The sequence below is a fragment of a genome, unplaced genomic scaffold, assembly GCF_019419815.1.
Source record: "Pyrus x bretschneideri cultivar Hongxiangsu unplaced genomic scaffold, Pyrus_bretschneideri_v1 Contig29, whole genome shotgun sequence".
NCBI classification, from domain to species: Eukaryota; Viridiplantae; Streptophyta; class Magnoliopsida; order Rosales; family Rosaceae; genus Pyrus; species Pyrus x bretschneideri.
Window position 1 is genome coordinate 5,255,146 of NW_025999601.1, and position 15,445 is coordinate 5,270,590.

The 15,445-nt window shown below is 34.5% G+C and overlaps 1 protein-coding gene across 2 annotated transcripts; it reads right to left on the reverse strand.

Moving 5' to 3' along the window:
• Positions 1-7,308: 7,308 nt before the first annotated feature.
• LOC103935663 (transcription factor TGA9-like) lies at positions 7,309-15,445 on the reverse strand. 2 transcript variants are annotated; one of them, XM_009345468.3, is made up of 12 exons: positions 14,788-15,402; positions 14,513-14,595; positions 14,047-14,141; positions 13,654-13,917; positions 12,734-12,781; positions 12,566-12,625; positions 12,336-12,413; positions 12,174-12,222; positions 11,444-11,715; positions 10,250-10,471; positions 8,219-8,361; positions 7,309-7,607 (listed from the first exon to the last, which is right to left on the reverse strand). In XM_009345468.3, the coding sequence occupies exons 1-12, from the start codon at positions 15,006-15,008 to the stop codon at positions 7,520-7,522; spliced, it is 1,623 nt and encodes a 540-aa protein (XP_009343743.1). In that variant the 5' UTR covers positions 15,009-15,402; the 3' UTR covers positions 7,309-7,519. The 2 variants fall into 2 exon arrangements, with proteins under 2 accessions (XP_009343743.1, XP_048444701.1); XM_048588744.1 differs by lacking the exon at positions 12,734-12,781 and having other exon boundaries at positions 14,788-15,445.

Here is a 15,445-nt window from a genome sequence, read left to right on the forward strand (position 1 = left end):
GAAGTAGCTGCTACACATTGGTTTTTCAGTTTCAAAGTCTTCCCACTATTTTGGATATTCATGTAACTTAAAACAAGATCACTTCGATGCTTTGAGCTGCACAACAAGTGCAACCTCCCTCAGAAGTATGAGAAGGCAGTTGTCTCGAATCTAAGCTTGACTTCGCAGGTGTAGACAACAAAAGGATAACAGCATAAGACCATTCTATCTACACAAGTAAAGACGTTTGCAATGTTAAATTTCTAGGCATAGAACGATTGGTAGGCTAGGTCGATCATGTGATCGGTGTGGTTTAATCAGGTTTCAAGGCATCATCCACCCGTTCGACTGGATCTATGCAACCAGTTGGCTAGTTCATGTTTTGTCTGTCAAACAAAATGCCAAGGAAAAAGCACGATGAACAGTCATCTCTAGGGTTTGGTTTTGATTCTTAATTCGGATATGAATCTAGTTCGGAATTATTTGAGTTTTGCAATCTGAGGACTCCAATCATAGGTAAGAAAAAGAAAAAAAAAAAAAAAGAAGTAGGATATGGCATGACATGTGGGGTTCTTCCTCTTGGCATCGCAAACATGGGTTTTAGGGTTTGCTAGAGTATGATTGTCAGGACAAATCTTACATGTAGAAACCGATCAAGAAGTCATGAAGCTATGATCTTCAAAGTTGACCTTCTCCTCTCATTCTTAATAAGTTCAAGTAACAATAGATTTTACTTCAATTAGAAGCACAATTTTTGTGAGAGTAAATGCCACCTTTATATAGGTAGAGAATCCCTACGATTCATCTATTAGAATCCTTGTAGGAAACCAACATTGTCTCCCCATTTTAGTTTAAGTGAGTAATTTAAGATCAACTCTCAGTTTTAATCCAATAAGACTTTTATAGATCAATTTGAACTCAAACATTCAGTAAAAATACACGTACACTTATGCTCATATTCTAACAATGATTTCAACTAAGCACAAAAAATATCTTAAGATCTCTATCTCATACCATGTTAAAAATAGGAATATCGGCTTGACGATAAGAGTTTATGTTGTATTCATCTTTTGATGGAGGCACACATTTATAGAGATACAATCCTTGTAGGGCAAGAAAAACAATAAATCCTAATCTATTTACAATAGGAAATAAAAACATATAAGGAAATAAAAGAAAAAATACTTACATTTTTATTCTAATATGGACTCCTGCCAATAATATGTTCTAGTTGTATAACTGTTAAGGTTCAACAAATCGATCCATTACGCTATCAAGTGGAAAACCACACACGAACACGATCTACTAAGCTATAAAATTATGACAAACATGACTAGTTGGTAAATAGGTCTCTAACAAGTCCACCCGTTGTTTACACAGCCCATTAAAGCTCAACTCAATAAATAAATTTTTTGTGCATGCTTATATCGTGTTATCGGTTTGTGCATAATTGGCCATGTGTAATATGTATCTCAAATAGATATCATCAAATTAAGGTACATGCATTCTCTTTAATAGACAAGCATGCATATGTCCACATTTTCTGCGAATTGTTTTGAAGGAATCTTGTAAAATGTATTGATAATTCTTGTTAAGAATTGTTTATTACAAGCTATATATAATAGCTATAGTAGTTTGCACTTTAAGCTACATTCTCAACAAACTTAATACTCCTAACATCCCTCTACAAGCTTAGGAGCAGAGAAATTGAGCCTGAGATTGGCATAATGTGTCTGAAATAGTGGTGCAAAGAGTCATTTTGTAAGTATATCAGCAAATTGTTCCTTCAAAGACAAAAAATGCACTTGTAGTTGTTGTTTGGCTACCCTTTCTCGAACAAAATGCACATCAATCTCAATGAGCTTAGTGCGTTGATGCTAAATTGGATTGCAAGTAAGAGCTGTTGCTGATAAATTGTCACAAAATATGAGTGGTTTATCAGAAAATGGAACATGCAGAAAAACCAATGATTGTTTGATCCAATCAATTTCAGGTTTTGTAGTTGACAAAGCCTAATATTCAACTTCAGTCAATGATCAAGAAACAGTGTTTTGTTTCTTAGATGACCATGAAATGGGATTAGACCCCAGAAACACAACCAGTGGCTGATCTTCTATCATTAGGGTCCCCTGCCCAATCTGCATCACTACAAGTAATGACATCAGGTTAACCTTTGACATAATGAATTCCACAGCCTTGAGTAGTTCTTAAGTATCTAAGAATTCTTTTAACAGCCATAAAATGTGACTCCATAGGACATTGCATAAATTGACATACTTGATGCACTGCAAAAGCAATGTCAAGCCTAGTGAATGTCAAGTATTGAAGGGCACCAAGCAAACTTCTATGTAATGCAAGATTATTGTAAGACTTTCCATCATCTTTGAGAAACATGATGTAGGGCAAGCATAGAGTAACGCATAGTTTAGACAGCAACATTTCAAACTTGGTTAACAAAATCTGTGACATACTTATCCTGAGATAGGAATAAACCATCATTCTTCTGCATAATTTGTATCCCTAAAAAATAGTAAAGTGGTCCCAAGTCTTTTATATCAAATTCCTTTGCAAGAGATTGAATAACCTCAGTGATTGCTTGTGTTGCACTTTTTGTTATAATGATGTCATCAACATATAATAGCAAGATCACCATAGAATTGCCAATAGTTTTCACAAACAATGATGAATCTGCATATGTTGATTTGAACCCTAAAGATGGCAAAAAAACTAGTGAATCTCTCATTCCAAATCCTTAGTTTTCAATCCATATAAGGATTATGTAATATGCAAACATGGTCTCCATGTTTGGAATCCATAAATCTAGGTGGTTGTGCCATGTACACTTCTTCTTGCAATATGCCATGTAGAAAGACATTTTTCACATCTAATTGTCTCAATGTCCAGCCAAAATGTGCAAATAAAGCTAGAACTAATCTCACTGTTTTAGGTTTAACAACTAGGCTAAAAGTCTCTCCATAGTCTTCTTCTTAATTAAACCTTTTAGCCACCAGTCTTGCCTTATATCTCTCAATTGAACCATCAACATTCTTCTTGATCATAAAGACCCATTTACAACCTACTAAATTCTTATGTTGTGATAGAGGAACCAATGACCATGTACCTTGGTTGTGTAAAACTGAAATCTCATCTTTCATAGCCTCATGCCACACTGGTGATTTTAATGCAGATTTATATATTGCAAGTTCAACTTGACTCAATCAACTCCTCCATTTTCATGTGTTGCAGTTAGTAGAGCAATTTTCTTTAAGATGCCACTCTTTGACCTTGTCTGTATAGGATGGAGATTGATTTGAGGAATAGATAGAACCACTTGTAATTGTTCAGGTTGGAATTTAGGTACCACAGAGAGTGTAGGAGACAAGAGTTATGTTGTTGATGCAGTAATGGATTAATTAGAACTTGTTTCTTCTGAATTTGAACTTGGAATTGTAACTGGTATTGAAGTGAATCTTCTGAAGCTTGATTAATGGCAGTATTTGGCATGGAACTTGGTATATTAGCTGGACCTAATTGTGTGAGACCTGGTGAGGAACTCAATGTGGAGTGACTTTGTGTTTCTGGCAAAACAAGGACACATTGTGATATGGTACTCGAATTGGTGTTTGTATGAGTGCTGGTAGTAGTGTAGTAGTGACAAAGTGTTGTTTGGGAACCAAAGACTAGTAAGGAAACTCTCCCTCATCAAATATCACATGTCTAGAGATATAAATTTTCTTTCTAGCAGAGATACCCTTTATACTTGGATGCATACCCCAAAAAAACACACTATGTTGTTCTGGATTCTAATTTGGTGTTGTTGTATGGTCTTAACCAAGGGTAACAAGAACAACCAAAGACTTTCAAATGTTGGATCTGAGGTAATGAATTATGCAACTATTCAAATGGTGATTTATTGTCTAATGTAGGGGATGTCATTCTGTTGATTAAGTATACTGAGGTTTGACAAGAAAATGACCAAAATATGGATGGTAATGAAGCAGATTGCAACAAAGTGATGGATGTTTCAATAATATGTCTATGATTCCTTTCTGTTATCCCATTTTGTTCTGGTGTATGGGGACAAGACATTTGATGGTTCATTCTTTTATCAGAAATAAACTTTTGAAATGCTTTACTTATATATTCACCATGACCATTACTTTGGAGAGTTCTTATGGATGTATGAAACTAGTTTAAAATGATATTGTAGAAAGAAATAAATGTTGCAAAAACATCACTTTTATTGCATATGGAAAAAATCCAACAGTACTTGGTACAATGATCAATGAAGGTCACATAGTATTTGAATCCTTCTAAAGACACGAAGCAGAGCCCCACACATCACTATGTACAATATTAAATGGTTTTACACACTTAGCAACTGAAGGGGGATAAGGTAGTTTACTAAATTTACCTTCTAAACATGTTTGACACAATGAAGATATACTATCAGCAACACATGAGACATTTAAAATTCTTAAAACTTGAGAGACGGTTGGATTAGAGGGATGACCTAGATTTTTATGCCAAATACTGATTGTAACTTGTTTTCCAGGAAAAGTTGCAGGTTGCCCTTTATTGATGACTGCATGAGAACTTGGTGAGATGATGGGGTACAATCCATTATTACACAGCCCTTTGTAGAGTATCTTCCTTGTGGCTTTGTCTTGAATCCAAAATGAAAGTGCATCGAAAATCAACCAACAGTTATTATCCAAACATATCCTATGCACAGACAATAGGTTTTGTGACAGTTTTGGTACATAAAGAATATAATTAAGCTTAATAAGCTTCATTGGAGTTGTGAAAACCAATGTGAGAGATAGCTAAACCTTCACCATTAACTGTCTGGATTGTCTCATTTGATGGATATGGAGTTGACAGTGAGAGATTATTGGCATCCGAATCAGTGAGCCAAACTTGTTGTTATGATAGTGTAGATAACACTGAGAATTGAGAGGGTTGACCATTAGTTGTGGCAGCAGGCATGGCATTCATTGGAGAAGTAGAATTCTTCTGAAAACCTGTTTATACACTGTGATAGGGATTCCCACATATTTGACAGCCTAAAGAAACAACTGCATTTCTATATCTGCAAGTATCAGCAAGATGGTTGTTCTTACCACAAATTTGACATCCCTGTGATAAATTTGTATTCCTTAATCGACAAGTAGAAGCTAGATGATTGTTTTTCCCACAGATTTGGCAAGTTTGAGCCTGAAAGCCATAGTTTTGTGATCTTGGTGGGTGATGTACCAAGAATTCTAGGAGCATGACTTAAATGAAAGTTCCTGTTGTTACCAAATTTCAAATTGAAATTGGAATTGAACCGACTTATGCTTTTGTTGTTGTTGATGAAAGACTTGTATGCATTAGAGTTGGGACTAACATGCTTGCCACCAGAGTTGGAAAAAGATTGATTCTTGGGAGTGAAACCATTGTTTTGTGCCATGATTGTAGATAACACAAGTGACACAGATGCATTTTCATGCAAAATTTCTTCAGCAAGTAATTGAGATCGAAGATCTTTCAATTAATAGTTTCACGACCCCTAATCATAGATCTTATTGTATTGAATTCAACAGGCAAACCATTTAGTGTAAGAATCACAATATGATCATCCTTAAAGATTACACCAGCAGTAGTAAAAAAATATCTTGCTTCTTTAATTTTCTGCAAATATAATGTGATGGAATCATTATCCTTCTTTATGGTTTGAAGCTCAGATTTGAGTTGAACGATGCTTGTTCTTGTGACTATGGAGAACTATTCTTTGAGTTGAGTCCACAAATCTTTGGACTTGGTACGACCAATTGCACAGGAAATTGAAGCAGGAGACAGAGTTGTAGTGATTAACTACATCAATGCTTTATCATGAATCTTCCAAATCTTGTATTCATCTGATGGTACTCTTGTGGAGGATTCACCAGATAAGACTGCAAAGTTATCAAAAGATTCTTGACTAAACTGGGCAGGACAGGGTGTTGATGATAATATGGCCTTCAAGAAGTAACTGCATCTAGAAATGTCATGTCAAATAATTTGTATCATCCAATTTCATGTTTACTATGCTGGAAACAGATGAAATCAATGAAGTGATTGGAGATTGGAGAATTTGTAACTGAGAAGATGTCACCATCGTTGTAGCTTGTGACAAAATCTTGAAGTAATCTTGACAGAGAACAAATCACAAACACTTGTTGTGCACACTTTGTAGAACGCAGAATCAGAAGAAGAAGTGAAGAAAAAGCACCCAAATTTATCAGAGAGAATCACAGTGTTGCAAAGAGAAACTTTGAGATGTAGTGGAAGCAAATGAAACCAAGATTGAAGAACCATCAAGCTTATGTGCTTGTTCCGGCGATGATACTATGTAAACCATTGAAGGATTTGATAAGAACTGTTATGCATAAAGGAAGAAGAAGATTGAGAGAGTTTAGAGAGAGAATGAATCTTGTAAAATGTGTTGATATTTCTTGTTAGTTACAACTGTTTATTACAAGCTATATATAATAGCTATAGTAACTTGCACTCTAAGCTACATTCTCAACAAACTTAACTAACCTCTTAATCTCTCTTGACACATATCAATTTCATAGCCATTGAATCTTAATACTCCTAACACCTTGTTCATGTAATTTTAGGTCAAACCATCTCTCTCTATCTCCCACAAATGCATACACACATATCATCTTCGTCCGTTTGTGGATTAAATAATCTCCATTTGTGATTAATTTGCAACCACTTGTTATAAATGAAGAGTAACAACCAACCTTTTCCTCTATATATGTATATACAACTTTTGTGCACAAAATATTAGGAAAAAGACAATCGACTCAGTTTATATCCCATCTCTAACCCTTGTCGCTTCTACACTAGACTCTTCTTCTTCGTAACCACTTCATACAAATGACGTGTGTGCAACAACCATCTCTCTCTCTCTCTCTCTCTCTCTCTCTCTCTTAGATACAACCATTTTCGTTCGAGAATTCCTTATTTTGGATATTGCTATTCACATTACCTCCCACATATCCTTATTAATTTTTTGTCATTGATTTTCTTCAAATCATTTGATCCCGGCAAAAATTTGAAATAGGTGTGTGAGAAGTAGAAACGAAGAGTGTGTGAATAGCACTACCCTCTTTCAATAATGACACTAGACGATGACAACTTATTGAGTTCTCTCTTTCTCTCACTTGCCACCCTTCTCTCCTGGTCATCTATCTATCCATCTATATATATTATGCATGTAAAAGCCGTTTAGGACCAATTATGTTTCGTTGTTTAATCCTTTTTTTCTTTGTTTAACCAAGTGGAAGAACCTTCTCATGATGCACAGAATATATTAAATTGCATTTATAAGATAACGTAGTAACATAAAGACATTAAAAAAAAAAAAACAGAAATGGAAAATAAGGAAGAAAAAACAAAATACATCCTATCTCTTCTAAAGTAGCTTAATCAAGCTAGAAGCATCCAGCACCGGCAATAATGGACAATGGACTCCTAAAGTAGCTCTCTGCAGGCTACTGGGATTTGATCAAAAGGATGAGAAATGATTCTGCGAAGGTTGTACCATTTGTAGTTCTGTCGTCGTTTGGCATGAGTTATCATCGCTCATCATGCTCCTGCAGATCGAGTACATGACATAAATAGTAATTATGCGTTACACATGGATATTAATTCTATGCGTTACACATGGATATTAATTCTAAAATTATTAATTGTTAAAGGAGAATACAGGAAGAATAATACTATCGTTGCTGTAGCAAAAAATGTTTTAGAACCCAATTACTCTATTCCCAATTGTTTTTTCGAAACGTTTGATATAAAGTAAGACCTATGGTAAAAAGTTCTATAGTCTCATCCGAAAGAAAAGAACTACTACTTTCATAAAGTAATAAACCCTAGAGATTTCCCTAGGATGTGGATGTGGTGGCTTTAGTTGGGCTAAGATGGATAATCTTTGTATTTGAGACGCATGTATTCCTGTGGAAGCAAATATGGCTTTCCATTTTGACTGTATTGAAATTGGTTATGTAAGAGGTTTCTCCTTTTAATGAAGTTCTTTTCTACCAGAAAACAGAGATTGTGTACATGAAAAGGTCAAAATGTCATGGATTTACCCAGCCCAAAAAAGTTTAACATATGATAAACAGTGATTAAAAACTAATCCTTTGTCATTTAAGTTATATAATAACTAGAACGGAAAATAATGATGATGTTATGACAATCTTACTCTCGCGGTCGAGATGCCCAAAGAGAACTAAGTGCCCTTAATCGTCCATAGTACTCTCCAATTACAAGAAAACATCTCGCTGCCTGACGAATAGTCAATATGCGACGCAACTGATGAAGGGTTTGTTGTCTCAAGTTATCAGCCTAAACAATTGATCATATACACAAATAATGAGTAACTTAATTTTTAGGGTAGAGAAATGCAAAAGGAGACATAATATAATACAATGTAGGAAAAGAATAAAGCAAACATGTTTGATTAAATTAAATAATAACCATTATGTAGTCCTTCGGATGCGTCCCTAGTGCAAGGGAAGGGGCACAACCTTTAAACAATATTTTCAAAAGGGTTGAAATTGGAAAACTTGTTCCTTTTATGAATTTGGACTATTCCAACCATGGTTTAGAAAATAATAGAAATACAAACATAGTTTAATACCTATATTTTCCATCTCAATTTTTAAATTCATACGATAGGTCTATCTACGGTTTTGATTTCAACAAACATCACATTCAAACCTACCTCTGACAGAAACATTTGGAATGGAAAAACTGCACCAAAACTCTAGCCTTCAACAACCTGATTGACACCTTAGCTAAAAATACATGTTGGTTCACCCCAAAATTATGGGTGATAGTTAAATTATTGTGACCCAATGAAGCATCGCATACGTGGCAAGCATGTAGAGGATGTGATCAATCTAGCTGTATAATATTATATAACTTCTCTCTCAAAAATTTGACCAATTGCATAACAGTGACAAAATTATTTCTCTTTTTTTTTTTGTTTAAGAACTTTAACGAAAAGTTTCTGATACTATTCATTTTAAGGAAAAATCATATTTTTACATTAAAAAATCAATCTTGTTACTATTCACTTTACACTTTATCTTGTCGTTATCGTTAAAACTCAAAATTTTCAAACAATTTTCATTAGTTTTTTTTTTTTTTTTTTGGCTATTAAATTGAAAAAATTAAAATAATATCAATGACCAGAATTAAAAAAAATATATATATGGAGAAGGTGCAAAAACATGTATAGAAATCACTTCCCTTATTAAAAAGCGGTATAAGCATAAAATGACAGAAATTTACATACAATATCTAGTTGACTATGGTATAGATGGTTCCATTTCTATTATTTTAGTAGAGCTTGAGCTAAAAGTCAATTTAGACGTCAAATCAAGGTGATGTGTGAAAATGAAACCCTTGGGTTCACCCTTCATGTTTATATTAGATACTGGTGGCACAAAACAAGCGGACAGAAATAAAGAATATAATGAAATAGTTGGACTAGAAGGACAATTCAGATCAACTAACATGTTTGATGTCACCTACCAAAGTTCTATGGTTTGATCGAAAATAATACACCTTTCTAATGATATAAACATGAGAGAAACTAATTAACGTGATTGACTGCTAGTTGTTGATAGATAAAGTCTATATTGAACCCTACAATCATCAACAATTTAAAGTCACTTTTTTCAATTTACATAACTTAACATGTCCATGGTGTTAGCAGATTCGTCACGTAAGATCTAATCAATCCTTGATAGTTTAATTTGAAAACGGTTTAAATCCATATAGAATTTTTTGAATGGATTTCAATTTTCACCCAGACATCCATTTGTATTGGTCAAGTCTGGTCTGCAATTTAAAATTAGGGCAACTCAAGTCTTTTCAGAAATCACCTGAACAAGACCTGCTCTTATAGTCAAATTAATTTTCACAAAGCTTCAGGAAAATTTGCCAATAAAAATATAACACTCCCAAAAATAGCAATAATGACCTCCTAGGGTTCATTAAAAAAAATTCCTAGGGTTCCAAGGAACACATAACTAAAAGGAATAATATAATCTAAAGTTTATGATGCAGTTCTTAATAAAGAGATAACAGAAAATGAGAGAGCATACAGAGATTAATTAATTACGTGAAGTGCATGCATGAACTTGCATGAGGAAAATAAATGGTTTACACCGGTAAACCTAAGAAAACTATGCCAGAATCGGATTATTTAATCATAATTAAGTACCTGGCGAACGAAGCCTTCAAGATTAGTGAGCTTGCCCAAAGCCACAGCCATCTGTTGCATGCCGTCGATGACTGGCCCACCGGCAATGGTGTTGACCAGAGACTGATGAAGCTGCTCTAGACCTTGAGTAAGGGCCTCTTCTGCTTGTTGTGAGGACTGTTGCAGGTTATAGATCCCCATGAATTGCTGTTCTGTTAGTGGGTCTAACTGTCCTATTAGCATCTGATTAAACACAAAGAGAAATACATTTATAATTAATAAGTCAGCAAGGATGAGCAACATGACTGTACTTTTAGTTGGATGTTTATTTATATTAGGCAAATAATTTTTGTATGCGCGGATTATACATAGAGATTGTGGATATCCAGGCTTAAATAAGATGACTCTTTAAATATAACCTAAATGGTTTTATACTTCTGAATTTGATCCTTCTTTTAAAATAGGTAGACTCATCTACAATGATGCCCATACAATTTTCTATTATTTACAAGCATAACAACCCAGTGTCATTGATGCTAGCTAGATTTATAGTGGAATGCAATATTTATGGCAATGATACCATTTTTGCTTAAAGTGATTGTGGGTGTGGCAAAGTTTAGTATTGCACAGTTTTTGCTTAGGTCCGTTTATTTAGGTGCAAGTATTTTGCTTAGGTACATTAGTTTAGGTCCCTTAATCTAAGTATATTAGTGCTTTAGGAACATTATATGTTTAGGTGCAATGGATGTCTAGGAATTAATGTTATACATCATATTTATGTAAATTTCTTTTTATGATTGAGAGAGATCCAATTTTTTATAGTTCAATTTCAATTGAGAAAGAAAAGTTTTTAGCAACAAAATAATTTAGGAAAAACGGTAACAAACCAATTAAAACAGTAAGAAACATTTTATCTAACACAAGGCGTTATAGGAAAAAGAAGATAGCAATAAATTTGATGTATAATATGAATGCAGCTATAAATATAGGGTCAAAATACTAAAATCAATATTTATTCTCACACCAAGCGTTTATCTAAAGTTGAAATTGTTTTAAGTACTAGAATCAAGTTTTTTATTAGTGTAGATAATATCGTTTGTTAAAAAAAAATGAGACCCGATCACATCGTAGTAGTAAGACTACACATACATATTGTAAGCAGATGCATTATATTTTTTCGTTAAACTACATATGCATAAACTTGAAAACTCAAACCTTGATGAGCTCAGAGGGTCTAAAACCACCCATCCAGAGGAAGCAACGTTCAGCTGGAGTAGTCCAAATTCCAGTTATGAGGTGGAACACATCAGATTTAGCAGCCACTCCTTTCAGCTGGAAAAGTTCATCGTAATGAGAAATATATCCGTCCACACTTAGCAGAAGATCGCGGTCCGATAAATGTGCTTGTAACCCTGTTCGGAACTCCGACATGTGCCGGTGGTCGTCTTCTAGCCATCTTGCATATTCCATGTCAAATATTGCAGCACCTACAACAACAATAATAATTAATATCATTGTCATGTACATTATTTGAAACTTATCAGTATATTATTACATATGAGAATAAAGCATATCTTTTTCGAGTACGTTTAACTTTTATTTTCTTAATATTTTTTGTTACTAATTATTTGGTGAAAGAGTACATTATTGTGCTAATACATAACAAATCATTTTACATCTGAAAAATATGCTCCCTTAAAATATTCCATCAACCCTAAGACAAGTTTTCTCAATATTAAAAATTTGGCAACATAATTTGGTCAAACTACGAGATGTCTGCCAAGTAAAAATAATCTTTTAGAATATAAAATATATTTTTTGGATTAGAAAAGCTAAAAGATATTAAGCTAGTCAACTTTTCTTTTGGTAAAAGGATTGCACAAGTAAAACACTTTCAGAAATTCATACTAATCTATAATTACGTGGAGTAATTTAAGATACTCACCTGAGCTGATATTGCCAAGACCACCACCGGCACCAGCCAAGAACAACCCCTAATAAAATAATTTAAAAAGAAAAATCAATACATTTAACAAAATGAGAAATAAATCAATAAATATACTAATTATTAAATAATAAATCATTTTTAATAAGTTTAAAATAAAACCTGAGCGCGCGCTCTATGAAGTTCTTGCTCAAGCTGTGTAAGCTTTATCCTGCTTGACTCTAGCTGTTGTACATAAGCCTATATATTGACAAGGAAACAATATGAGTGGGTAATTATGTTTTGTTTAAACCAAAACATATTAATTAGTGGGTATGTTAGAGAATAAAATATAGTTTATGATAAAGTTTGTGGAAAATGAAACTTTTCAGTTTGAAAAATGACTTCTATACCTTTTTTCTGAGGCGGCTTTTTCGTGCAGCTTCTCTGTTTTGAGCTAAACGTCTCAATGTCTACACAAAAAATAAGAACAGAAAGTTGGTAGCTCAAAACTTGAAGTTAACAAATTGGGAAAATAATGTAAAACAACAAAGGCTGGAGTATTGTCATGTTTAAAAAACCTTAGCATCAAGTTGTTTATTCTCTGATGTTGAACCAGCTCCCTTCCTCTGGAACATTAAAAACATGAAATAAGAAGAGGGGAGAGAGAGAGAGGGAGAGAGAGAGAGAGAGAGAGAGAGAGTAAAATTAGTTAGCAAATTGTTTTGATGTTGGAAGGAAGGTGGCATCTCTATTTTTGGAGGAAAAAATAGAAGAAATTGCAAGTAATAATTAACTTTGTGTTTTTTAACATATAGGAAATGAAGAAAATAATTTTATGAGTAGTTTAGTGATATTCCCTACTTTTATCACTGGGAACATTCTATAACATGATTTTCAGAAAAGAAAACACAATGATTAGAGAGTATCTCACAGAGTTTCCGCAAAACATTTTTTGTTCGAGGCAGGCAGGCAGGCAATCAGCAAACGTGACTTTTGGTGATGTGGGTTTTGGCTAATGGATATTCAAAGTTCAAAAAAAAAAAAAAAAAAAAAAAAAAAGAAGAGAGAGGTTTTGGTTTGAGTTCTATGGAGAGAAGAAAGTAGGTATTTATATTATTATAACAAAGAAATAATAACAGTGGTAAAACTACTGTGAAGATTCTTACTTTTTGGCCTTTTCTTTTTATTTTATTTTATTTTTCTGAGTGTGTACACACACTCTCTCTGTTGTGTCAGACATTTTAATCAGAAAATCGTTCAGAAATCAGGTAAACTCCTGTCTCTCCTTGATTTTCTGAGTTTGTGGGGATCTGTGCCATAATATTTCATGAAGATATGCCACAGAGCAGAGAGAGATGAAACAGTAACAAAAACAATAAAGATGCCAGCTTTTTCCTATGGGATATGGTACAAGGAAGATATTGACTGACCTAGAGAGAGAGCGAGAGAGAGAGAGAGTACAGTTCTAATTCAAACAGTAATTGAGTTAATTGATTACCTTCTCCTGAGAGGGTTTGGGAGCTGATTGAGTTTGTGAATTAGGTCCTCTGGAAGTGTCACTAATTGCCAACTTTTGCTGTAATTGTTGCTGTTGCTGTTGAAAGTGGAGATGCTTCTGATCAAAAGCAGCCTGTGAGGAAGAAGGATTTTTACTCATGGGAGATTCTGGTTCCAGTTCCAACTGGTTTGTTGTTGTTGTTGTTAGAGTGTTCACTTGTGATTCTGAGTCTGTGCTTTCTTCCCCTCCTGACTTTGAACTCCCCTACATTTATACAAAAATCACAAATCAAATCAAAGAAAAAAAACCCACCAAAATTTGATTAAATTTTCATCTGGGTAATTATCAAAAATGAGAAGGAAGAAGATTAAAAGGGTTAAAGGAGAGGATTACTCTTGAGGTTTGGTGGAATCTCATTGGCCAAGCAGGAAACATTTCAAGAGTTGCAGCAGGCCTGCCTGCTCCTTCTCCTCCTGCTGTGAATAAAGCTGCAAAACAAAGAATCACAAAACCCAAATCTCTTAGAGGATCAGCAAAATAATAAAGATTTTTTCAAAGCACCACCTAATCTCTCTCTCTCTCTCTCTCTCTCTCTCTACTTTTCTGCAGTTATGGAGTCAGTAAAAAAATCATGCTATGCAGGTCAGCTTTCCAAGTTTGTAGCCCCACGCCATTCAACTCTCCTCTCTCAGAATCATTATTGTGTTGGAAATGGTAACCCCTCACCCCCCTTCTCTGCCCTAATCAGAAGACATATTCAAACCCTCTCTCTCTCTCTCTCTGCTTTTTCTTAGTTGGTTATGCTTTATCGAACGTCACCAAAAGGAGAGAAATGATGATAGGGGCGTAGGAGGCATACGTGCTTGAGCTTCATCGTTTCTAACTTGCCGCGCAATTGCTTCTTCCAGCTCCCCAAAATTAAAGGCAGATCCTTCTTGATTACTACCAATCAACAAACAAAAACAAAAAACAAAAATATAATCAGAAACCCATGTAAAACAAGATGAGCAGATCATAGAAAAATCAATAAAATTACGGAAACTTCTAAAATAAAAAAAAAAACCCAATTGAGAATTAGTCTTGAAATTGCAGTATCTGAAAGAAAATTTGGAAATTGTTGTGATTTTTCCGTACAGAAAACTGGTGGAAGGAACATTCATCCCATGAAGAACAGCATAAGGGATATGGTGATTGGAAGGTCCTGATTCCGATGACAAACCAGCGGTGGTGGCGGTGGCGGTAGCGTCTCCAACTTGATGACTCGCCGCCATGCAAGATTTTCTCAGACCATTTTCATCTTTGTACTCCAAGAAGAAGCTAGAATCCGGACATGTAGCAGAAGAAATAAAAGCCATAAAACACACACACACACACAAAGTGGTTACTTATTTTCTCTTCCTTTCAGTTAGCTAGGTAGAGAAGAAACAGAGGAGTTGGCGGAAATGGGAAGAAGGAAGAAAACAATTTCCCAGGAATTATTCAGTTTGCTCTCTTTACCTCAATTTTTGGATTTAAAGGTTCCTAGACCAAAGCCTATATGGAGCAAACCGAAACAACTTGAAAGAGACCAAAGATCAAAGGAAAGCTAGAGAGAGAAATTTCAAGAGAGAGAGAGAGGAGAGAGAGAGGGAAGGTCCAGTAAGTCTCTCTATCTTATATTTATGTCCCTATCTACTTAACTCTCTGCTGCTTCTCTCTCTCTACTTCTTTATGAAGAAATCTTCTAATTGATGTGTTTGTGTCTTGGGTTCTGCTTTATTTCTCTTTCCCTAGTAAACATTATCAAAATTTT

Coding starts and splice junctions, on each gene's coding strand:
- LOC103935663 (XM_009345468.3), bottom strand. CDS start 15,008: ATGGCTTTTATTTCTTCTGCTACATGTCCGGATTCTAGCTTCTTCTTG. Junction 12,782..13,653: donor CCAAACCCTCTCAGGAGAAG/GTAATCAATTAA, acceptor TTAATGTTCCAG/AGGAAGGGAGCTGGTTCAAC. Junction 12,414..12,565: donor AAAGCCGCCTCAGAAAAAAG/GTATAGAAGTCA, acceptor GTCAATATATAG/GCTTATGTACAACAGCTAGA.